Raw genomic sequence first — 23980 nt, forward strand, 5'->3', positions numbered from 1 at the left:
AACCCAACGGCCTGGTGACGTGGCTGGCGCACCGGACACTGTCCGGTTTGCACCGGACTATCCGATGCACCATGCGACAGACAGCCCCACCAAACGGCTAGTTTGGTGGTTGGGGCTATAAATACCCCCAACCACCCACCATTCATTGCATCCAAGTTTTCACACTTCCAACCACTTACAAGAGCTAGGCATTCAATACAAGACACACCCAAGTGATCAAATCCTCTCCCAATTCCACAAAAGCTTTAGTGACTAGTGAGAGTGATTTGTCGTGTTCTTTTGAGCTCTTGCGCTTGGATCGCTTTCTTCTTTCTCATTCTTTCTTGTGATCAAACACTCACTTGTAACTAAGGCAAGAGACACCAATTGTGTGGTGGTCCTAGCGGGGAAGTTTTGTTCCCGGTTGATTTGAGAAGAGAAAACTCACTCGGTCCGAGGGACCGTTTGAGAGAGGGAAAGGGTTGAAAGAGACCCTGTCTTTGTGACCACCTCAACGGGGAGTAGGTTTGCAAGAACCGAACCTCGGTAAAACAAATCCACGTGTCACACTTCTTATTCGCTTGCGATTTGTTTTGCGCCCTCTCTTGCGGACTTGATTATATTTCTAACGTTAACCCGACTTGTAGTTGTGATTAACTTTGTAAATTTCAGTTTCGCCCTATTCACCCCCCCCTCTAGGCGACTTTCAATTGGTATCAAAGCCCGGTACTTCATTAGAGCCTAACCGCTCGAAGTGATGTCGGGAGAACACGCCAAGAAGGAGATGGAGACCAGCGACAAGCCCGCTACAAGCCACGGGAAGGCTTCATCGGAAGAATCCCGCAACAAAAAGAAAGGGAAGGAGAAGAAAGCCTCCTCCCACAAGTCGCATCGGAGTGGCGACAAGAAAAAGGAAATGAGGAAGGTGGTCTACTACGAGACCGACACTTCATCACCTTCCACCTCCGGCTCCGACGCGCCCTCCATAACTTCTAAGCGCCATGAGCGCAAGAAGTTTAGTAAGATCCCCTTACATTACCCTTGCACTTCTAGACATACTCCATTACTTTCCGTTCCATTAGGCAAACCGCCAACCTTTGACGGTGAAGATTATGCTAGGTGGAGTGATTTAATGAAATTTCATCTAACCTCACTCCACAAAAGTATATGGAATGTTGTTGAGTTTGGAGCACAGGTACCATCTGTAGAGGATGAGGATTATGATGAGGACGAGGTGGCCCAAATCGAGCACTTCAACTCCCAAGCCACAACCATACTCCTCGCCTCTCTAAGTAGGGAGGAGTACAACAAGGTGCAAGGATTAAAAAGCGCCAAGGAAGTTTGGAACGTGCTCAAGACCGCGCACGAGGGTGATGAACTCACCAAGATCACCAAGCGGGAAACGATCGAGGGGGAGCTCAGTCGCTTCCGTCTTCGCCAAGGGGAGGAGCCACAAGATATGTACAACCGGCTCAAAACCTTGGTGAACCAAGTGCGCAACCTCGGGAGCAAGAAATGGGATGACCACGAGGTGGTTAAGGTTATTCTAAGATCACTTATTTTCCTTAACCCTACTCAAGTACAGTTAATTCGTGGCAACCCAAGATATACACTAATGACCCCCGAGGAAGTAATCGAGAATTTTGTGAGCTTTGAATTCATGATCAAGGGCTCACGGAAGATCAACGAGCTTGACGGTCCCTCTACGTCCGAAGCTCAACCGGTCGCATTCAAAGCGACGGAAGAGAAGAAGGAGGAGTCTACACCGAGTAGAACACCCATCGACGCCTCCAAGCTCGACAACGAGGAAATGGCGCTTGTCATCAAAAGCTTCCGCCAAATCCTCAAGCAAAGGAGGGGGAAAGACTACAAACCCCGCTCCAAGAAAGTGTGCTACAAATGTGGTAAGCCCGGTCATTTTATTGCAAAATGTCCTATATCTAGTGACAGTGACAGGGGCGACGGCAAGAAGGGGAGAAGAAAGGAGAAGAAGAGATACTACAAAAAGAAGGACGGCGATGCCCATGTTTGTCGCGAGTGGGACTCCGACGAAAGCTCTATCGACTCCTCCGACGACGAGGACGCCGCCAACATCGTCGTCACCAAGGGACTTCTCTTCCCCAACGTCGGCCACAAGTGCCTCATGGCAAAGGACGGCAAAAATAAGAAGGTTAAATCCAAATCCTCCACTAGATATGAGTCCTCTAGTGATGATAATGCTAGTGATGAGGAAGATAATTTGTGTACCCTTTTTGCCAACTTAAACATGCAACAAAAAGAGAAATTAAATGAATTAATTAGTGCCATCTATGAGAAGGATGACCTCTTGGACTCCCAAGAGGACTTCCTAATCAAGGAAAACAAAAAGCATGTTAAAGTTAAAAATGCTTATTCTCTAGAAGTTGAAAAATGTGAAAAATTATCTAGTGAACTAAGCACTTGCCATGAAACTATAGACAACCTTAGAAATGAGAATGCTAATTTGTTAGCCAAGGTTGATTCTATTGATTGCAATGTTTCAATTCCCAATCTTAGAAATGATAAAGATAATTTGCTTGCTAAGATTGAAGAATTAAACATTACTCTTGCTAGCCTTAGAAATGAAAATGAAAAAAATGCTTGCTAAGGCTAAAGATTTTGATGTTTGCAATGCTACTATTTCCGACCTTAGGAGTAGAAATGATATACTACATGCTAAGGTTGTAGAATTAAAATCTTGCAAACCCCCTACATCTACCGTTGAACACACTACTATTTGCACTAGATGTAGAGATGTTGATATTAATGCTATTCATGATCACATGGCTTTAATTAAACAACAAAATGATCATATAGCAAAATTAGATGCTAAAATTGCCGAGCATGAACTTGAAAATGAAAAATTTAAATTTGCTCGTAGTATGCTTTATAGTGGGAGACGCCCTGGCATTAAGGATGGCATTGGCTTCCAAAAGGGGGACAATGTCAAACTTAATGCCCCTCCTAAGAAATTGTCTAATTTTGTTAAGGGCAAGGCTCCCATGCCTCAGGATAACGAGGGTTACATTTTGTACCCTGCCGGTTATCCTGAGAGCAAAATTAGGAGAATTCATTCTAGGAAGTCTCACTCTGGCCCTAACCATGCTTTTATGTATAAGGGTGAGACATCTAGTTCTAGGCAACCAACCCGTGCTAAGTTGCCTAAGAAGAAAAATCCTAGTGCATCAAATGATCATAGCATTTCATTTAAAACTTTTGATGCATCTTATGTTTTAACTAACAAATCCGGCAAGGTAGTTGCCAAGTATGTTGGGGGCAAGCACAAGGGGTCAAAGACTTGTGTTTGGGTACCCAAAGTTCTTGTATCTAATGCCAAAGGACCCAAAACCATTTGGGTACCTAAAGTCAAGAACTAAACATGTTTTGTAGGTTTATGCATCCGGGGGCTCAAGTTGGATCATCGACAGCGGGTGCACAAACCACATGACAGGGGAGAAGAAAATGTTCTCCTCCTATGAGAAAAACCAAGATCCCCAACGAGCTATCACATTCGGGGATGGAAATCAAGGTTTGGTCAAAGGATTGGGTAAAATTGCTATATCTCCTGACCATTCTATTTCCAATGTTTTTCTTGTAGATTCTTTAGATTACAATTTGCTTTCTGTATCTCAATTATGTCAAATGGGCTACAACTGTCTATTCACTGATGTAGGTGTCACTGTCTTTAGAAGAAGTGATGATTCAATAGCATTTAAGGGAGTGTTAGAGGGTCAGCTATACTTGGTAGATTTTGATAGAGCTGAACTCGACACTTGCTTAATTGCTAAGACTAACATGGGTTGGCTCTGGCACCGCCGACTAGCCCATGTTGGGATGAAGAATCTTCATAAGCTTCTAAAGGGAGAGCACATTTTAGGATTAACAAATGTTCATTTTGAGAAAGACAGGATTTGTAGCGCATGCCAAGCGGGGAAGCAAGTTGGTGCCCATCATCCACACAAGAACATCATGACGATTGACAGGCCACTGGAGCTCCTACACATGGACCTATTCGGCCCGATTGCTTACATAAGCATCGGCGGGAGTAAGTACTGTCTAGTTATTGTGGATGATTATTCTCGCTTCACTTGGGTATTCTTTTTATAGGAAAAATCTCACACCCAAGAGACCTTAAAGGGATTCTTGAGACGGGCTCAAAATGAGTTCTGCTTAAGGATTAAGAAAATTAGAAGCGACAACGGGACGGAGTTCAAGAACTCTCAAATCGAAAGTTTTCTTGAGGAGGAGGGCATCAAGCATGAGTTCTCTTCTCCATACACGCCACAACAAAATGGTGTAGTGGAGAGGAAGAATCGAACTCTATTGGACATGGCAAGAACCATGCTTGATGAGTACAAAACTTCGGATCGGTTTTGGGCCGAGGCGGTCAACACCGCTTGCTACGCCATCAACCGGTTGTATCTACACCAAATCCTCAAGAAGACATCATACGAACTCCTAACCGGTAAAAAGCCCAATATTTCATATTTTAGAGTCTTTGGTAGCAAATGCTTTATACTTGTTAAAAGAGGTAGAAAATCTAAATTTGCTCCTAAGACTGTAGGAGGCTTTTTACTAGGATATGATTCAAACACAAGGGCATATAGAATCTTTAACAAGTCCTCCGGACAAGTTGAAGTTTCTTATGACGTTGTGTTTGATGAGACTAATGGCTCTCAAGTAGAGCAAGTTGATCTTGATGAGATAGGTGATGAAGAGGCTCCGTGCATCGCGCTAAGGAACATGTCCATTGGGGATGTGTGTCCTAAGGAATCTGAAGAGCCTCCAAATGCACAAGATCAACCATCCTCCTCCACGCAAGCATCTCCACCAACTCAAAATGAGGATGAGGCTCAAGTTGATGAAGGACAAGATCAAGAAGATGAGCCACCTCAAGATGACGGCAATGATCAAGGGGGAGATACGAATGATCAAGATAAGGAGGATGAGGAACCAAGGCCGCCACACCCCAAGAGTCCACCAAGCAATCCAACGAGATCACCCCGTCGACACCATCCTCGGGGACATTCATATGGGGGTAACCACTAGATCTCGTGTTGCACATTTCTGTGAGCATTACTCTTTTGTTTCCTCTATTGAGCCACACAGGGTAGAGGAAGCACTTCAAGATTCGGATTGGGTGGTGGCGATGCAAGAGGAGCTCAACAACTTCACTAGGAATGAGGTATGGCATTTAGTTCCACGTCCTAATCAAAATGTTGTAGGAACCAAATGGGTTTTCCGCAACAAGCAAGATGAGCATGGTGTGGTGACAAGGAACAAAGCACGACTTGTGGCCAAAGGATACTCCCAAGTCGAAGGTTTGGATTTCGGTGAAACCTATGCACCCGTAGCTAGGCTTGAGTCAATTCGTATATTATTGGCCTATGCTACTTACCATGGCTTCAAGCTCTATCAAATGGACGTGAAAAGCGCCTTCCTCAATGGACCAATCAAGGAAGAGGTCTATGTTGAGCAACCTCCCGGCTTTGAAGATAGTGAGTACCCTAACCATGTTTATAAACTCTCTAAGGCGCTTTATGGGCTCAAGCAAGCCCCAAGAGCATGGTATGAATGCCTTAGAGATTTCCTTATCACTAATGGATTCAAAGTCGGAAAGGCCAATCCTACACTCTTCACTAAAACTCTTGAAAATGACTTGTTTGTATGCCAAATTTATGTTGATGATATTATATTTGGGTCTACTAACGAGTCTACATGTGAAGAATTTAGTAGGATCATGACACAAAAATTCGAGATGTCTATGATGGGGGAGTTGAAGTATTTCTTAGGATTTCAAGTGAAGCAACTCCAAGAGGGCACCTTCCTAAGCCAAACGAAGTATACTCAAGATATTCTAAGCAAGTTTGGGATGAAGGATGCCAAACCCATCAAGACACCCATGGGAACCAATGGGCATCTCGACCTCGATGAAGGAGGTAAATCTGTCGATCAAAAGGTATACCGGTCGATGATAGGATCTTTACTCTATTTATGTGCATCTCGACCGGATATTATGCTTTCCGTGTGCATGTGTGCAAGATTCCAAGCCGACCCTAAGGAAGCTCACCTTACGGCCGTAAAACGAATCTTGAGATATCTAGTTTATACTCCTAAATTTGGGCTTTGGTATCCTAGGGGATCCACATTTGATTTGATTGGTTATTCGGATGCCGATTAGGCAGGGTGTAAAATTAACAGAAAGAGCACATCGGGGACTTGCCAGTTCTTGGGAAGATCCTTGGTGTCTTGGGCTTCAAAGAAGCAAAATTCGGTCGCTCTTTCTACCGCCGAGGCCAAGTATATTGCCGCAGACCATTGTTGCGCGCAACTACTTTGGATGAGGCAAACCCTTAGGGACTACGGTTACAAACTAACCAAAGTCCCTCTTCTATGTGATAATGAGAGTGCAATCCGCATGGCGGATAATCCCGTTGAGCATAGCCGCACTAAAAACATAGCCATTCAGTATCACTTTTTAAGGGATCACCAACAAAAGGGAGATATCGAGATTTCATACATCAATACTAAGGATCAATTAGCTGATATCTTTACCAAGCCACTTGATGAACAAACTTTTAACAAACTTAGGCATGAGCTAAATATTCTTGATTCTAGGAACTTCTTTTGTTGATTTGCACACATCGCTCATTCATATACCTTGATCATGTCTCTTTTATATATGGTATGACTAAAGTGTTTTCAAGTCTATTTCAAACCAAGTCATAGGTGTATTGAAAGGGAACTGGAGTCTTCGGCGAAGACAAAGGCTTCCACTCTGTAACTCACCCTTCGCCATCACTCCGAGAAACTCTCCATCTTTGGGGGAGAAAAGGACTCTGTCTTTGGTATGATCTTCACTCATTTATTTATGACCAAAGGGGAAGAGAGTACTTCAAGGGCCCTAATGACTCCGTTTTTGGCGATTCATGCCAAAGGGGGAGAGTATTAGCCCAAAGCAAAAAGGACCGCACCACCACCTAATTTTAAAATAATTTTCAAAATTGATAACCTAAAACCCTCTTGAACACTAAGAGGAGGATTTCATTTAGGGGGAGTTTTGTTTAGTCCAAGGAAAAGCATTTGAAACAGGGGGAGAAAATTTCAAATCTTGAAAATGCTTTGCAAAATCTTATTCATTTGCCTTTGACTATTTGCAAAAGAACTTTGAAAAAGATTCACAAAAAAATTTGCAAAAACAAAACATGTGGTGCAAGAGTGGTCCAAAATGTTAGAAATGAAGAAACAATCCATGCGCATCTTATAAGTATTTATATTGGCTCAATTCCAAGCAACCTTTACACTTACATTATGCAAGCTAGTTCAATTATGCACTTCTATATTTGCTTTGGTTTGTGTTGGCATCAATCACCAAAAAGGGGGAGATTGAAAGGGAATTAGGCTTACACCTATTTCCTAATTGATTTTAGTGGTTGAATTGCCCAACACAAATAATTGGACTAACTAGTTTGCTCTAGTGTATAAGTTATACAGGTGCTAAAGGTTCACACTTAGCCAATAAAAAGACCAAGATTTGGGTTCAACAAAAGAGCAAAGGGATAACCGAAGTGTGCCCTGGTCTGGCGCACCGGACAGTGTCCGGTGCACCACCGGACAGTGTCCGGTGCACCAGGGGACTTCAAGACAAACTCTTCACCTTCGGGAAAATCCAGTGGCACTCCGCTATAATTCACCGGACTGTCCGGTGTACACCGGACAGTGTCCGGTGCTCCAAGGAAGAGCGCCTCAGGAACTCGCCAGCTTCGGGAATTCGCTCCGCTATAATTCACCGGACATGTCCGGTGTGCACCGGACTGTCCGGTGAGCCAGCGGAGCAACGGCTACTTCGCGCCAACGGTCACCTGCAGAAGCATTAAATGCGCGCCAGTGCGCGCAGAAGTCAGGCACGCGCGAAGTGGCGCACCGGACACTCTACAGTGCATGTCCGGTGCGCCACCGGACATCAAGGCAGACCTAGAAGTCAGAGCTCCAACGGTCGGAACCCAACGGCCTGGTGACGTGGCTGGCGCCCCGGACACTGTCCGGTGTGCACCGGACTGTCTGGTGCACCATGCGACAGACAGCCCCACCAAACGGCTAGTTTGGTGGTTGGGGCTATAAATACCCCCAACCACCCACCATTCATTGCATCCAAGTTTTCACACTTCCAACCACTTACAAGAGCTAGGCATTCAATACAAGACACACCCAAGTGATCAAATCCTCTCCCAATTCCACAAAAGCTTTAGTGACTAGTGAGAGTGATTTATCGTGTTCTTTTGAGCTCTTGCGCTTGGATCGCTTTCTTCTTTCTCATTCTTTCTTGTGATCAAACACTCACTTGTAACCAAAGCAAGAGACACCAATTGTGTGGTGGTCCTTGCGGGGAAGTTTTGTTCTCGGTTGATTTGAGAAGAGAAAACTCACTCGGTCCGAGGGACCGTTTGAGAGAGGGAAAGGGTTGAAAGAGACCCGGTCTTTGTGACCACCTCAACGGGGAGTAGGTTTGCAAGAACCGAACCTCGGTAAAACAAATCCACGTGTCACACTTCTTATTCGCTTGCGATTTGTTTTGCGCCCTCTCTTGCGGACTTGATTATATTTCTAACGCTAACCCGGCTTGTAGTTGTGATTAACTTTGTAAATTTCAGTTTCGCCCTATTCACCCCCCTCTAGGCGACTTTCAACTGGCGCCGCCACCTTTACCGAGCAGACCTCCCGACGCTCTTGCTTGCGGTGTCGAGCCGAGGCGTTCGCCACTTGCCCACCGTAGATCATGAAGCAGTCGTGGACCTCGGGGAACTCCTCTGCCTTGCGATCCTCCTTCTTGTCGTTGTTGTGGGCCCTGCCACCTTTCGCAGGTGGCTCGGCCTTATGAAAGTGGCGCCGAAGCATGACGCACTCCTCGAGGGTGTGCTTGACGGGCCCCTGATGATAGGGGCACGGCTCCTTGAGCATCTTGTCGAAGAGATTGGCACCTCCGGGAGGTTTTCGAGGGTTCTTGTACTCAGCGGCGGCGACAAGGTCCGCGTCGGCGGCGTCGCGTTTCGCTTGCGACTTCTTCTTGCCTTTCTTCTTGGTGCCGCGCTGAGTGGACGCCTCGGGGACATCTTCCGGCTGGCGGCCCTGGGGCTGCTTGTCCTTCCGGAAGATGGCCTCAACCGCCTCCTGGCCAGAGGCGAACTTGGTGGCGATGTCCATCAGCTCGCTCGCCCTAGTGGGGGTCTTGCGACCCAGCTTGCTCACCAGGTCGCGGCAGGTGGTGCCGGCGAGGAACGCACCGATGACATCCGAGTCGGTGATGTTGGGCAGCTCGGTGCGTTGCTTCGAGAATCGTTGGATGTAGTCCCGGAGAGACTCTCCCGGCTGCTGGCGGCAGCTGCGGAGATCCCAGGAGTTCCCACGGCGCACGTACGTGCCCTGGAAGTTGCCGGCGAAGGCTTGAACCAGGTCGTTCCAGTTGGAGATCTACCCCGGAGGCAGGTGCTCCAGCCAGGCTCGAGCGGTGTCGGAGAGGAACAGGGGGAGGTTGCGGATAATGAGGTTGTCATCGTCCGTTCCACCTAGTTGGCAGGCCAGCCAGTAGTCTGCGAGCCATAGTTCCGGCCTCGTCTCCCCCGAGTACTTTGTGATAGTAGTCGGGGTTCGGAACTGGGTCGGGAATGGCACCCATCGTATGGCCCGGCTGAAAGCCTGCGGACCGGGTGGTTCGGGCGAGGGACTCCGATCCTCCCTGCTGTCGTAGAGTCCCCCACGCCTAGGGTGGTAGCCTCGGCGCATCCTCTCGTCGAGGTGGGTTCGATGGCTACGGTGGTGGTGCTCGTTGCCGAGGCGACCCTGGGCCACAAGCGCTATGTTGCGCGTGCGCCCGGTGTGGACCGAGGCTTCCCGCATGAATCGGGAAGTCGCGGCACGATGCTCCGAGGGGTACCCCTGCCTTCGGGAGGCAGAGCTTTCGGCCCGTCGGATCGCGGCATCCTCTAGGAGATTCTTGAGCTCTCCCTGGATACGCCGCCCTTCGGTGGTTGATGGCTCCGGCATCGCGCGAAGAAGTATCGTCGCTGCAGCCAGGTTCTGGCCGACCCCACTGGAAGCCGGTGGCGGCCTTGCCCTGACATCGTCGGTGATGCGGTGCTGGATGCCCTGGGGTAGATGTCGCGCTTCTTCGGCCGGAGCTTGGTTCGCCCATTCCTGCCCGATGTTCCGCCGGAATGGCTCAAGTGTTCCTGCTCCCTCGTCGAGCCTGGCCTGCATCTCGCGGATTTGCTCGAGCTGTGCGTCCTGACCCCTCGCAGGGACTGGGACCACAGCTAGCTCCTGAAGGATGTCAACGCGAGGCGCAGGCCTAGGGGGATCACCGCTTTCCGATATACCAAGATGGTTGCCTTCGCCGGGACTCCCTAGATCGACGTGGAAACATTCACGACTTGGGCCGCAGTCCTCGTCGCCGAAGCTGCGGCTACCGTCGGAACAATCGGAAAGGCAGTAGTCGCATGCGGTCATGAAGTCCCGCATGGCACTGGGGTTACCGAGTTCGGAGAAATCCCAACAAAAGTCGGGCTCGTCATCTTCCTCGGAACCCGAGGGTCCGTAGGTCGAGACGGCCGTCAGCCGGTCCCAGGGTGACCGCATACCGTACCCCGGAGGGTTTGGACATGCCTCTATGAAGGCTTCCACCGAAGCGAAGTCGCTTGGTGGGTCGATGCTGAATCCAAAAGGCACGAGATGGGAATCGGTCGGTACCTCTTGGTCGACGGGCGGTGACGAAGTCGCGTCAGGGGCAGACTGCACCGTCGTCTCAGGTACGAGGGTGACGCCCAGCAAGTCCCTTGCGAGCATGCTAGCGTCGTCCGTCCGCTTGGAGTTGGCGTGTTGCGGGGAAACGGTGCTCGTCTTCGTCTCAGACGCGAGGTCGACGCCCGACGTGTCCCCCGTTGGGGCGCCGGCGCCGTCGACTCGCTCGACAGCCGACGAGGTGCCGCCTCCTGCTTGGCCTTGGTTGCCCCGCCTCCTCCTCCGTCGGCGGGTGAGGCGACGGGACAAACCCGAATGTTGTTCTTCCGCCATGTGGGGGAAGACGTCGTTGATTCCGCCACCGGCGGGCGGGTTGTCGGCCGCCATTGTCGCTGTCGCGCGGCGGAGGAAGGAGTATCATGTCGTAGCTGTCGTCGAGGGACATGAACTCAAGACTCCCGAAACGGAGCATCGTCCCGGGCCGGAAAGGTTGTTGGAAACTACCCATCTGGAGCTTGACGGGAAGCTGTTCGTCAACACGCAGCAGGCCCCTACCTGGCGCGCCAACTGTCGGCGTTTCGACCCCGGGGGGTCCCTGGACCGACGAGTAAATTGTCGTCGCGTGCCCCAGCCCAGATGGGTCGGCGCGATACGGAGCACGAAGGGGGGAAACCAGAGGGAGACAGGCGTAAAGGGGAAACCCGCGACCTTTGTGTTGTCCCGCGCCCAGGTCGGGTGCGCTTGCAGTAGGGGGTTACAAGCGTCCGCGTGGGAGGGGGCGAGAGGCCTGTACGCGCCATCCTGTTCTCCCGCGCGGCCAACCTTCTCGTAAGAGAGCCCTGGACCTTCCTTTTATAGGCGTAAGGAGAGGGTCCAGGTGTACAATGGGGGGGGGGTGTAGCAGTGTGCTAATGTGTCTAGCAGAGAGGAGCTAGCGCCCTAAGTACATGCCTTCGTGGCAGCCGGAGAGGTCTTGACACCTTGTTCATGTGATGTCGTGTCCGTCGAAGGAGCGCTGGAGCCTTGAGGAAGGACAACTGTTGGGGCTGTCGAGTCCTTGCTGACGTCTCCTTGCTTCCGTAAGGGGCTGAGAGCCGCCGTCGTCACGGAGCACGCGGGGCGCCATCATTATTTGTTTACCGAGGCGAGCCAGATGGGACGCCGGTCTTGTTCCCCGTAGCCTGAGCTAGCTAGGGGTAGGGTAATGATGGCCCCTCTTGTGACGTGGTCGGTCCGAGCCCTAGGTCGGGCGAGGTGGAGGCTCCTCTGAGGTCGAGGTCGAGTCTGTCTTCCGAGGTCGAGGTCGAGTCCGAGCTCCGGGTCGGGCGAGGCGGAGACTGTCGTCCGAGGCCAAGGCTGAGTCCAAGCCCTGGGGTCGGGCGAGGCGGAGTTCGTCGTCTTCCGGGACCGAGCCCGAGTCCGAGCCCTAGGGTCGAGCGAGGAGGAGTTCGTCGTCTTCCGGGGCCGAGCCCGAGTCCGAGCCCTGGGGTCGGGTGAGGCGGAGTTCGTCGTCTTCCGGAGCCGAGGCCGAGTCTGAGCCCTGGGGTCGGGCGAGGCGGAGTTCGTCGTCTTCCGGAGCCGAGGCCGAGTCCAAGCCCTGGGGTCGGGCGAGGCGGAGTTTCCTATGGCGCCCGAGGCCGGACTTAGCTGCTGTCAGCCTCACTCTGTCGAGTGGCACAGCAGTCAGAGCGACGCAGGCGGCGCTGTCTTCTTGTCAGGCCGGTCAGTGGAGCGGCGAAGTGACTGCGGTCACTTCGGCTCTGTCGACTGAAGGGCGCGCGTCAGGATAAGGTGTCAAGCCATCCTTGCATTAAATGCTCCTGCGATATGGTCGGTCGGTGTGGCGATCCGGCCAAGGTTGCTTCTCGGCGAAGACTGGGCCTCGGGCGAGCCGAAGGTGTGTCCGTTGCTTGAGGGGGCCCTCAGGCGAGACGTGAATCCTCCGGGGTCGGCTGCCCTTGCCCGAGGCTGGGCTCGGGCGAGGCGATGTCGTGTCCCTTGAGTGGACCGAGCCTTGACTTAATCGCACCCATCAGGCCTTCGCAGCTTTGTGCTGATAGGGGGTTACCAGCTGAGATTAGGAGTCTTGGAGGTATCCCTAATTATGGTCCCCGACATGATTTTTATGCAAAGTGTGTAGGTCTATTCTCATCTCTCACTTCTCGTCTAACAATAGATCCAGTATGTTATTATACAACAGATAAGCTATGAAAAACCAATTAAGTTCAACGTGATAGAAAACTACACGTGGTGTAATGCTCTTACATAATACAACTTCGCTAGTTGAAGTAGGACGAGCAACTGAGTGAGCTATAAAAAATAGAGACATGTTTTTGTAAACTCATATATTTCTCGTCCTTTTAGTTAAGATAATTGTAATATTTGTTTTTATTAATTTAATATCTGATATTCATTTTAATATTAAATTTATTTTTATATGCATCAGATATGGTTATGTGGCGTTTCAGCGCACGGTCATTATCTTAGTCGCATAAAACTTAAAAATAACGACTACTTTAAAAAAAATTGAGCAGCTCGAAGAAAAACTTCTGTCCATATAGTCTTGAAAAACTCTATTTTAGACCGTGTTTCCATGTATATGATGTTGTGTTCTGGAGTACTCGAAGTGATTGAAAATATTTATTTACAGTTCTAGTTCAGTTTGGTAATGTCACAATAAAAAAAGACTGATAAAATTAGGTATCCTGTGCTTACCAAAGGAGAAAATGAGGAGGTGTTTGTTCTTTCGACTGAAATTTAGTTAGTGTCATATTATATTTTTCTAGTCTTTATCTTTGTAATTAATTTTATAATTAAACTATATTTAATATATATATATTTATTATTTAAACGTCTAATATAACGTGGATGAAAGTTTAGTTGGGTCCAGACACCCTATAAGAGAGGAATCTTAGACATAGAGACGCAAAATGTTTTGTTTAATAGGTCCGTCCGTTTATAAATATATGATACCATTATTTAAAAAAAATTTGATCACTCGTTTTATTTAAAAGAATAGTGACTTATCATTTTTTTATTTGTTTTATCACTTAAAGTTTGTGTTTAACTTAAATTTTTGCATTTTTAATAAATATTATGAATAAAATGAGTGATTAAAGTTTTCAAAAAAAGGTTAATGGAGTCATATATCTATGAACAGGTAATACTCTTTAGGAAGAAGTACTTGAAAAACAAAACTCGAACAAAAAGAAAAAAAGAAAGAAAAACGGTCCACCACACCTTGTATGTGCCCTCCGGCGGGCGGGTCAGAGCTCGCAACTCGCACCAGCACAGCAGCACCGGCAGCACCACCAACCCCAGGGCAGCCGCGCCGCCAGCCACGACAAGCTTAGCAGCCCCTCGCACTCGCTAGGGTATTTATTGGTACAATCGGGTGATCTGCGTGCCGCATCGCGCCGGGACACGGGAGACAATGGCGTTCACGACGCTCGGCGGCTGTGGGGCGCAGGCTTCAGTGCGGTTGGCTCCCCAGGTCAGTGACGGCGATGCTTTTCCACACTAGAGTAGGTAGAGTTGTGTCGTTGAACCCGCGGCTGGGAGCGGGCCAGTCGAGGGTAGATTTGCCCCGCCCGCTGCCGCCGCTCCCCTCATGCCTCGCCTCCCTACCGCACACACGGCCTAGCTTCCCAGCTCGTTCGTTGCCAGGCGCCGGCCAGCCGCAGGCGGCCAGGCTCCGACGATAAATTACATGTGATCTTGTTCGCAGTTCGTGCATATGTGCCTATACGGACCTGACAGTGCGAAGCACTCAAATACCTTTTTTTCCCTGTGCAGAATGGAATCCTTGGATCTAATTCGAAGCCATTCGCGGGCATCATACTCAAGAAACCTCAGCAGGTGAATTAACTTTGCGTTTTCTTTCCCAATAGTAAGATTCTGTGTTGTATATGAACTATGAAGTGCTCATGAAATTCAGAAAATGGTACCCTGCTTTAGGTTGGATCCCTGCCCCTCCGTGCAAGGGGATCCATTTTTTCTTCACCACGCAGGCTTTTCTCCCCTAAGGCAGCAGCCCCTAAATCAGGGGATTCCATACGCATTGCAGTGCTAGGGGCCAGCGGTTATACTGGAGCTGAGGTTGTCCCATCATTCTGATCTCATTTGTATGAGGATTTTTGTCCTCGGTTCTTTTTTGTTTTTGCTAATGTGTTTGCTATACTGTGTTTTTGTTAACAGATTGTTCGGATTCTAGCGAACCACCCTCAGTTTCATATAAAAGTGATGACTGCAGATAGAAAAGCTGGCGAGCAATTTGGATCAGTATTTCCTCACTTGATAACACAGGTGGGAACTTATCTTCTCTCCTCACAATGATCTTAGCCTAGTTATATCAAGAAACAACTAAACCTCTGTGCTGTACTGCATTTCTTTGTACTAGAGTTATCAATCACAACTTTATTTGTTATGTTTATCAAAAATATAAAATTGTTAATTGATTTTCTTCTGATTTGCAGGACCTGCCGAGACTGGTCGCAATAAAAGACGCTGACTTTTCAGATGTTGATGCTGTTTTTTGCTGCTTGCCACATGGTACAACCCAGGTTTGTTTATCGCTATTATGTTTTTACCTTGAATTCTCCATACCTCTTACTAAATTTGTTAGTACAATTGTTATGAACATAGATGCACTCGCAAGATAGTCCTGGTACTTGACCTCCCGTAGGAGGCCCTAGGAGTAAACCAGATCTATTCTTCTTGCTTACCTGCTAATGACCTCCACCTCTCATTATATATAGAGGTGGCTAACCTAACCCTAATGACCTAGCTTATGGGCTTAAGGCCCATAACAGCCCGCAACAACAATACTATCTTAGACTCTGTTGTGCAACATGTGAAGCACTAGATTTTAATACATTAGAACGCACTACCTAATTATATATTTTTTCAGGAAATTATCAAAAGCTTACCCCGACACTTAAAGATTGTTGATCTCTCAGCGGTATGCTCTGCAGTCTGCACACACTCTATTTACTTCTCTAAGTACGATCTCAGTTGTTGAAAAACTATTGCTTACAGGACTTCCGACTACGCGACATCAATGAGTATGCTGAGTGGTATGGACATTCCCACAGGGCACCGGAACTTCAGGTTTCGTACTACTCCCTCCATTTCAAAATGTAGGGCATATTAGGACTTAAAAAGTCAAACATTTTAAAATTTGACCATCAATTAGCCAAAATTTCTGTATAATTCATCCATAGGTTCATATTCTGCCTGTGTGTTAGTAAGAATATAGAATGTTGATTTGTAGTAATTGGTTATATTATTAGAGCTGAAAGACCTTTTTAAATACTAATGCGCCTTATAAAAAAATAAAGGGAGTGATTTTCTCTTCAATCTTGCCTAGTAAGCATTGCCTTTGCTGTCTTGGTATTTAAGCTGTCACAATTGTCCTTAATGATTTGTGCCATTGATGTCTTGTATGATACTTCTTCTAAGTTCTAAGAATTAGGTTTGGCTTTCATAGTTTTTTAATGGTTCTGTTTGTGTCATTATAATATATTTCTTAGAATTTATCTTTATTTTATCCTTTTTCACCTTTCAGGGGGAAGCTGTGTATGGTTTGACCGAACTTAAACGAGATGACATAAGAAATGCACGCCTGGTAGCAAATCCAGGGTGTTATCCCACATCTATTCAACTTCCGCTCGTTCCTTTGGTAAAGGTGAGGTTTAATAGAAGTTTCTGGCATCTTACACATATCTATGTTAATATTTGCAGATCTGGATAAAATTATCCTAAGTTATGCCATAGAATTGATTTGGTAAAAGTATAATATTTATGTCTATAACATTGAAACTATGTGTTAAAATTTGTCGACAATTTATCAGTATTGTCAATATCTAGCTTTTTTCTAAAGCTATTTGTTTGCTTTGCAGGCAAAACTGATCAAGCTAACCAACATTATTATTGATGCAAAATCTGGAGTCAGTGGTGCAGGTTCGTATTTATTTGAGATTAATCGATTCATTTTATATATCTGTTTCAACATCAAATGATTTGGTCTCTAAAACATGCATCATTGTAGGACGTGGGGCTAAGGAAGCAAATCTTTACACTGAAATCGCTGAGGGTATCCATGCTTATGGGATAACAAGCCATCGGCATGGTGATATTTATACTCAACTAGCGATATTAATGTTCTGATTATATCTGTTGTGTTAGTGATATATATCTTACCTTATTGACAAATTGTGATTAAAATAATGACAGTGCCTGAGATTGAGCAAGGACTTACAGATGCTGCTGAATCAAAAGTTACTATCAGCTTTACTCCACATTTGATGTGTATGGTAAGCACTTAATTATACTTATCCTTTGACTTGCTAAATTCAGTATGCACTTTTTGTAAAATTCGATAATCATTTCTACTGCTATTTAATAGAAACGTGGGATGCAATCTACTGTGTATGTTGAATTGGCATCTGGAGTGACTCCCAGGGATTTGTATGAACACCTAAAGTCTACTTACGAGGTTTGTTTACCTAACCATGTAGGCTAAATTATGACAACTTAGGAAGGACCATCATTTTTTCACTGAAGTCATCAATCTGTCGTGTGTTTTTGAAGTGTGTAGAGAATTATACTCTTGTTAGCTCAGAGTTCATTCGTCATTGTATCTTTTCAGAATGAAGAATTTGTCAAGCTGTTACATGGTAGCAATGTTCCTTGCACAAGCCATGTTGTGGGATCAAATTACTGCTTCATGAATGTCTATGAGGATAGAATACCTGGAAGGGCCATCATCATCTCTGTCGTAAGTGCCTTCAGTCAACTTTATCCCACATAAGTATGCATCAAAAATAATATCACATAATTAAGATGCACATAGACCTTACAAGCTATGTTTCAACATTGCAGATAGATAATCTTGTGAAGGGAGCATCTGGTCAGGCTTTGCAAAATCTTAATCTGATGATGGGACTGCCTGAGAATATGGGGCTGCAATACCAGCCCCTGTTCCCTTGATCTTTTGTGTCATTATCTATTATTACATTATTTAGGAGTCCAGAAACCAAATTATCATTACTGTCAAGAGGTGGCAAGGAGCCTGACATCAGAATTCAGTCAAGTCGAAGTTAGACAGTTAGTGTAGCTTGGTCTGTGTTGTTTTAGCTTTATTAAACCATTAAGAGAATAATGATGATGGCAATTTAGCAGTACAATGGTAGTATTATGTGGGCAGCTTGGTTCCAATAAAATCATAAGCCTATACACATCTTGTGCCCGCAATGTTGTTTGCTATTTTGATCACGAAATCAATATTGAGCTTGAATTCAGTTCTGAGGCAGCTATCCTTGGCATCACTGGATAACTTTATGGTATCTTTTTTACTATGTTCAAGCAAAAAGTTTAGCCCATTACAGTTGTACTTTGAGAAGATTGAAATGTCTCTTAGTATAGTTCTTAAGTCTCTTAGTATGATTCTCAAGTTTTATCCTATAGCAGTATAGCTGCATGGACTCATAGCTTGCTACTGTAGCTATCTTATCTGCAGCGTTTCTTTTAACAGGATTTTCATCTCTGCAGCGTTGCTGCTGTGTAAACATCTGTAATACAGACAACTACGAAACGAACTTTCTTGTTTATGTGTGAAGAGCTTTTATTTACAGATCTTTGTCATTTTTGTTTCTATCTCACATATTTGTAGTGGAAATTACTTGTTAGAAATTTCGGGTGGTGCTGCCTGAAATTCTAATTAACTAAAAACTGGTAATACAACAGTTAATTTATTCTAACATTAGTCATATCATTTAGTAGATGATGTTTGAGTATGCCATTATTTCGAAATTTGCGGAGAATCAAATCAGGAAACAGTATACCTTTTCTTTTCACTGAAAGTGACATTATTATTTTTTTTAAAAAAAGCGGTGCTAGTATAAGGGATCACGATATATATCAAGGGACTTCCTCCTTTATTTCTACTAGAATAGGGCAGCGCCCTACCGGGCGCTACAGTCATTGTAGCACAGTCGTACACTAAAAAATCGTTCCAGCAAGCTACATATCTACGATAGTCAAGTTCACTGTTACAAAATATAATATACATCAAAGTCGTTATAGGTTACTGGTTACATAAATGTATGAGCACCACAGTTTGCAGCCTTGTAGCATGAATATAGAAGGACCAAAATAACATGCGATGCGATCCGCAAACGCAAAATACACAAGAGCGGGTTGTGGTTGTGCAGTCACTGACTACGGCTAGACCTAGTGGGTAACAGCACGCACTGGCTAAACATCAGGGAGTAAAGACCTAATCTATAATCAGAGACGGGAAGTGTAGACGTGGCATGCACATCTTTAAAGTGGAGCACCACGACATAGCGCTAACCTGTGACACATCGTGAACAAACAAAATTAGTATAGCTAACCACGGCACAACGCTAACCCGCAAAGGTCAAGGAATTCCCAGATAATAATAGGTGCTTAAATTTCGTAAAATGTTTTTTTTTCTATGGTAGGACCATTCATTTTGTTACTTCGGAGGTCTAGTATAGCTAAATCAGCAAGCATACCAACCTCAGATAGTACATGTACAGAAAGCCCATACTTCTGGGTAGCAATAAAGTTCATATACCAAAGGATGTGAATTTAATCAGTAAGTATTGATAACATCTATTGACGATAAAAGTGGAAACAAAACAAGTTTCTACTGCCTGCTGGGATTGGGGACTCAAGAATCCTCGTGGTTGACTATGTTAAAAAATTCTTCTTGGGGTAAATCTCTAATTGTATAATGCCTACATATCCTTTATTCAGTAATAATTATGATGTTCGGTTAATGCTCACTTTTCTCAAAAAATGCTCAACGCCTAAGTCACATGCCAAGCAACATATTATTATTACTACAAAAATAGTATCAAGGGTGCAACATGACTGGGCGGTGTGTATATTGGTGGTAGGATATGCTGCTAATTTGTAACCAATAGTGCATGGGGTGCTCTAACAGGCGCCCTGTCATGACAAATGGATGTTGTAGAGAAATTTAATCAATTCTTTGTCAGAAGAAGTTCCTTGTTCAGAAAACCACTAAGAAAGAAAACCCAGAAAATGGAACAAACATGAACCAGGAGGATGGTAAATATTAGAAGCTGTAAGCTCAGCTGCCAAGCCATTAGCCTACAAAAACCTTGCCAATTTTTTGTATGTTTAGTTCCAGTGTCAACTTTCTATCTACCTCACAGCTTAGTAAATTTCAAAAGTTATATATATATATATATATATATATATATATATATATATATATATATATATATATATATAATACAAAGATAAAGCAAGAACCTTCGAGAGGCCAGCAAAGTTGTTCCTGCAATTCCTGCACTTGTAGCCCACATGGCAGCATGTGTAGAACTAACACGACCAGATGGTAGGGGACGTCGCATTGTCCTTTTCATTTTAGCATCATTATTTATCTCAAACACCTTCAAATACCTGAAAGAAGGTGTTGATGATCAGAGAGAATAGTGAGTTGTTTTGGGCAGCAAAAGAGAGTTGGCAACTTAAATTCAGTTTGATCTTGAAGCTAAGTGTTTGGTTTGACTTTTGGCTTTGGCTTTTGCCCCCCTAAAAGCCAAAAGCCAACCAAAGGGCTGGATCCAGGAAGCAGCTTTTTCTAAAAGCCGACTTTCTTGTAGTGCAAATCTGAAAGCACCATTGGACCTGCTTTTAGTGGCTTTTCGGATAGAACTGTGAAAACATATATCGAAGAATTTTTAACGACTTTTAGTGGTTTCTACCAAACGGTTTTTAGCTTTTTAACAACTTACAGCCTACAGCAGCTTTTTCTACAGCTCACAGCCCACAGCAACTTTTTTCACAGCCACAGCCCAACCAAACAGACCCAAAAGGACTCATAAACTACAAGAAATAAGACAAAACAAAAGAACTGCCAATGAGAGATTATTGGCAACTAAGCATTACTGCAACCATGAGAAGGAACCGCCATTAGGTGTAACTTGACAATTAATAATTGAATATTAAGAATGGACCAAAATATCAACCCGTAGAAGTATCCCCCAGCTAAGTAGTATTGTAAGTATTAGTGGGAAAAAGTAGGATTGACATTAAAATAATGTAAAAAATAAACACAAATAAATTAGTTATTATCTTTCGATAATAGACCTCCAGTTGCTCGTGTAGCCGCTTCTGAACTTCCAGTTGCATCTTTAGTGCCTCATTGATTTGCAATCCTCTAAACACATTTCAGAATATCTGTCAACCGTGTAATTCATGAGAACCAGGCGCCAGCTAACATTTGGTACATGATACAAGTGAGAAAAAAATCACTTACGGTACATAATCCATGTTCGAGAGGGAATCACTCAAACTTTCTTGTCGTCCTTAAAACCTACATGAGATGCCATCGAACCAAAAGGGAAGAAAATAGCTATTCAGATCCTGTGTTTCACATAAGGAAAAGGAACATGAGGAAGAAAAAACTTGAAGGCCACAACAATATTCACCTTTAGCATGAGAGTCTGGTATATACTTTGCAAGGCGATACTTCTACACAAGCACCAAAGAAATGAAAATATTGGCTGCAATCAAGCATCTTGTAATGAAAATGTAATCTTGTAAAGTGTGTACCTAGAAAAATCAAGAGAATCAACAATTGAAGACATTTTGAAATAGAGGAAATATTTCTTTAGTATCAAATTCGTTAGAAAAACATTGTAACCCAAAATAATGAATGAACACGACAGTAATGACCATATCTTGACCGGAGGGAGTACACATTTGTTTATGGATAACTTCAATGGAGCTACCAACACATAGAAAAATCTTTGAGCTGATACGAACAATGTTATTAGAACAGTTCAAATAGTCGGCGGTATCAAAACACTTTCTTGGAACATGATCCGCCTGGGTTACCATGTTGGGGCTAGATTTACAGACTCGAAGATGAGCAACATAAATTGACGATAAAATCAAACAACTAACATCGAACAAAAAAGTAGCCCTGACACAACCAGTGTCCCTAAACTAACTTAACCTCCTCTAACACTCAATTAGTCCGTGCTTGAAAACATTCATCAGTCAAAGTCCAGGGCACCAAAAAAATAACAGTCCAGGTCTACTGATGATTCTAGCAGAGCAGTGTATTCTGAACCTCTTAAATGAACACTGAAGCAAGCCGAAACACAAGCATATGCAAAAGGTATATGTTTCAGTCTTTCTATATTTATAAAATGTGTCGCTGTAGGGAGCTTCCCCAACAGTTTTTCCTGTAAAAAAATGTCGATCTTATATGTATAACGAGAAGTGTATAAAAAGTCCGTACCTGTTGACACTGCATAGAATTTCAACCAAATGTGCATACATATAGATAAAGATGCAATACTCCGATTGTCAGAAGTTACTTGTTCTGTCAGTTTTAGCAACCCATCTGCTAGTGAATTCTGAATAGATTCCAATGAGGTTTGAAACTCACCAGCATTATTTCCAAAAAAGGTAGCCCATATGAGATCAGAGTAACAAATGATAAATGAAAATGAAGTAATGATTTTGAGTGACTGTTGTCCTAATGAATACTATAACAGAAGTATGAAAGGGTTAACATAAAGGTTGCTAGCAGCCTAGCATATATAACCTCATACAATGTAGGAACATTTCTTTGTCAGAATATGTTACAAGACCAGCCAAAGGAGCAGTTTCCACTTTCGAACATGAAATATGAGTGCGGTGCATGAATCTGAAGGTATTAAGGAACCTAATCCTCTTACTACTTTTGTAGAATACCTTCCAAACTTAGTTCAAGAAAAGTATAGGGGTTGCTGTGTCTAGGACTGAAAAGCCATGAAGAAATCTGAAGAACAGACAATAGCGAGTGAATCTCATCACGAGTCTATATGGCTTACATATTCTTGTTTTACAATGCAAACAATGGGTATATAAGCTGTAAGCATGTATGTGATCTAGATAAAAAAACATGCACTGTTTCTAATTCTTTTATAGAAATTCCGAGCAACAAATATCCATCATTATTTGTAACTAAAACCTAAATGTAAACATGAATTTTAGTTCAGGGGAAAAAGAAGTGGACACATACCCTACCTTGAGTCAAATCAGATATAACCTGAAAAATCAATTCTCTGGGGCCTAAATACGCCAAGGTAGTGACCGATCCAACAAAGAAAAAACCGATGAAAGCAATCCCAACAAACATTAGGGAATCAATATCAAGGCCCCAAAAGTTTCCTGTGAATCTGCTACCTGGGATTCACACCTTAAATTTCGCTCATCGCTATATCTGGTACCCAGGCAACTGAATCCCCACGCCAAGACATTAATCAAGAAATTCCACCATATTCACAACCTACATTAGTCCCGTCATCAGAAATACAGAAGCGAAAATATCAAAGGGCAAAATAAACATGGCATTCAAAACCTCATAAATTCGAGCAAAGTTGTTACCTAGAATACTCTAACGATCAGGGAAAAAACAAATCTATAGATACATTTGAAAACCTGGAGAAGTCTAGCAATCAGTGAACATCGCCCATCATTAGAAAGACATGAGTGACAATATCAAAAGGCACAAATGGACAAGGCATTCAAAACCTCACAAATTTGAGAAAATTTATCACTTGGCGGAGAGCGAGGAGGAGCGCACGCGTCTTCCCTGTGGCGGCGCCCCCATGGAGGTGAAGCTAAAGCGCCGGTACAGGCGCCGAGAGCCGAAGGAGGTCCGTCGCAGCTCGCAGCGGCCCGACAACACCTCGAGGAGCGCGTCGACGATGCTCAGCTCATGCTCCCCTTCCTCCAGCTTCGCAGCGGCGGCGGGGACGGGTTGGCGTCTGGACATCGATTTGGGCTCGAGGTAGGGAGATGGATGCGCTCTGCGGAGAGGGGGCGAGGCTGGGACTAAGCCGGTAGCGGCGGGATGGGTAATGGAACGCGACACGCTCAGACTCGGAGTTGGATTGGAGAAAAGGTTTTTGAGTCCGACGCCTTGCGCACGCGTAGGCACGCGTGTGGCTGAGAGTCCGGCAAGTGCGGGGAGGCGCCCAATTTGGGTGAGGTTTTAATAACTCTGATTTGATGCTTTAGACTTCAGCATCCTTTTTTTTATAAAGTGTCCCTGCTTTATATTGAAAGTTCAAGTTCACAGAAAGGGTAAGATGGAAAACAGAAGAACAACATTGTTTTGTACATGGGCATCACGTTCAGATAAAAGAACAGAAGATGGACACATGTGCCTACTGAATTTGTTTCTCTTGCA

The 23980-nt window shown here is 45.0% G+C and overlaps 1 protein-coding gene and 1 long non-coding RNA gene across 10 annotated transcripts; one reads left to right on the forward strand and one right to left on the reverse strand.

The window, feature by feature from the left end:
• The first annotated feature begins 13930 nt into the window (after positions 1 to 13930).
• Positions 13931 to 18350, forward strand: LOC100191877 (N-acetyl-gamma-glutamyl-phosphate reductase). Its single transcript, NM_001137301.2, has 14 exons — positions 13931 to 14224; positions 14527 to 14589; positions 14689 to 14829; positions 14929 to 15036; positions 15207 to 15293; positions 15641 to 15691; positions 15769 to 15840; positions 16298 to 16417; positions 16632 to 16692; positions 16781 to 16861; positions 16966 to 17045; positions 17138 to 17227; positions 17381 to 17509; positions 17614 to 18350. The coding sequence occupies exons 1-14, from the start codon at positions 14165 to 14167 to the stop codon at positions 17719 to 17721; spliced, it is 1251 nt and encodes a 416-aa protein (NP_001130773.1). The 5' UTR covers positions 13931 to 14164; the 3' UTR covers positions 17722 to 18350.
• A 383-nt stretch (positions 18351 to 18733) lies between these two features.
• LOC100217308 (uncharacterized) lies at positions 18734 to 23351 on the reverse strand. Of its 9 annotated transcripts, none has more exons than XR_561229.1 (8): positions 23320 to 23351; positions 23173 to 23236; positions 22040 to 23074; positions 21222 to 21345; positions 21050 to 21106; positions 20881 to 20970; positions 20041 to 20190; positions 18734 to 19087 (listed from the first exon to the last, which is right to left on the reverse strand). It is a non-coding gene; the product is annotated as an uncharacterized lncRNA (long non-coding RNA). The 9 variants fall into 9 exon arrangements; XR_004855538.1 differs by having other exon boundaries at positions 22040 to 22857; positions 22985 to 23074; positions 23173 to 23344; XR_002266464.2 differs by lacking the exon at positions 23173 to 23236.
• Between the last annotated feature and the right edge of the window lie 629 nt (positions 23352 to 23980).

This window comes from Zea mays, chromosome 1, assembly GCF_902167145.1.
Source record: "Zea mays cultivar B73 chromosome 1, Zm-B73-REFERENCE-NAM-5.0, whole genome shotgun sequence".
In the NCBI taxonomy this organism is placed as follows: Eukaryota; Viridiplantae; Streptophyta; class Magnoliopsida; order Poales; family Poaceae; genus Zea; species Zea mays.

What these genes read in the sequence shown, in the direction of transcription:
- LOC100191877 (NM_001137301.2), top strand. Translation starts at nt 14,165, where the DNA reads ATGGCGTTCACGACGCTCGGCGGCTGTGGGGCGCAGGCTTCAGTGCGG. An exon ending in CAGTGCGGTTGGCTCCCCAG is followed by an intron (nt 14,225 to 14,526) that starts GTCAGTGACGGC and finishes TTCCCTGTGCAG; the next exon opens with AATGGAATCCTTGGATCTAA. An exon ending in GATAACAAGCCATCGGCATG is followed by an intron (nt 16,862 to 16,965) that starts GTGATATTTATA and finishes AAATAATGACAG; the next exon opens with TGCCTGAGATTGAGCAAGGA.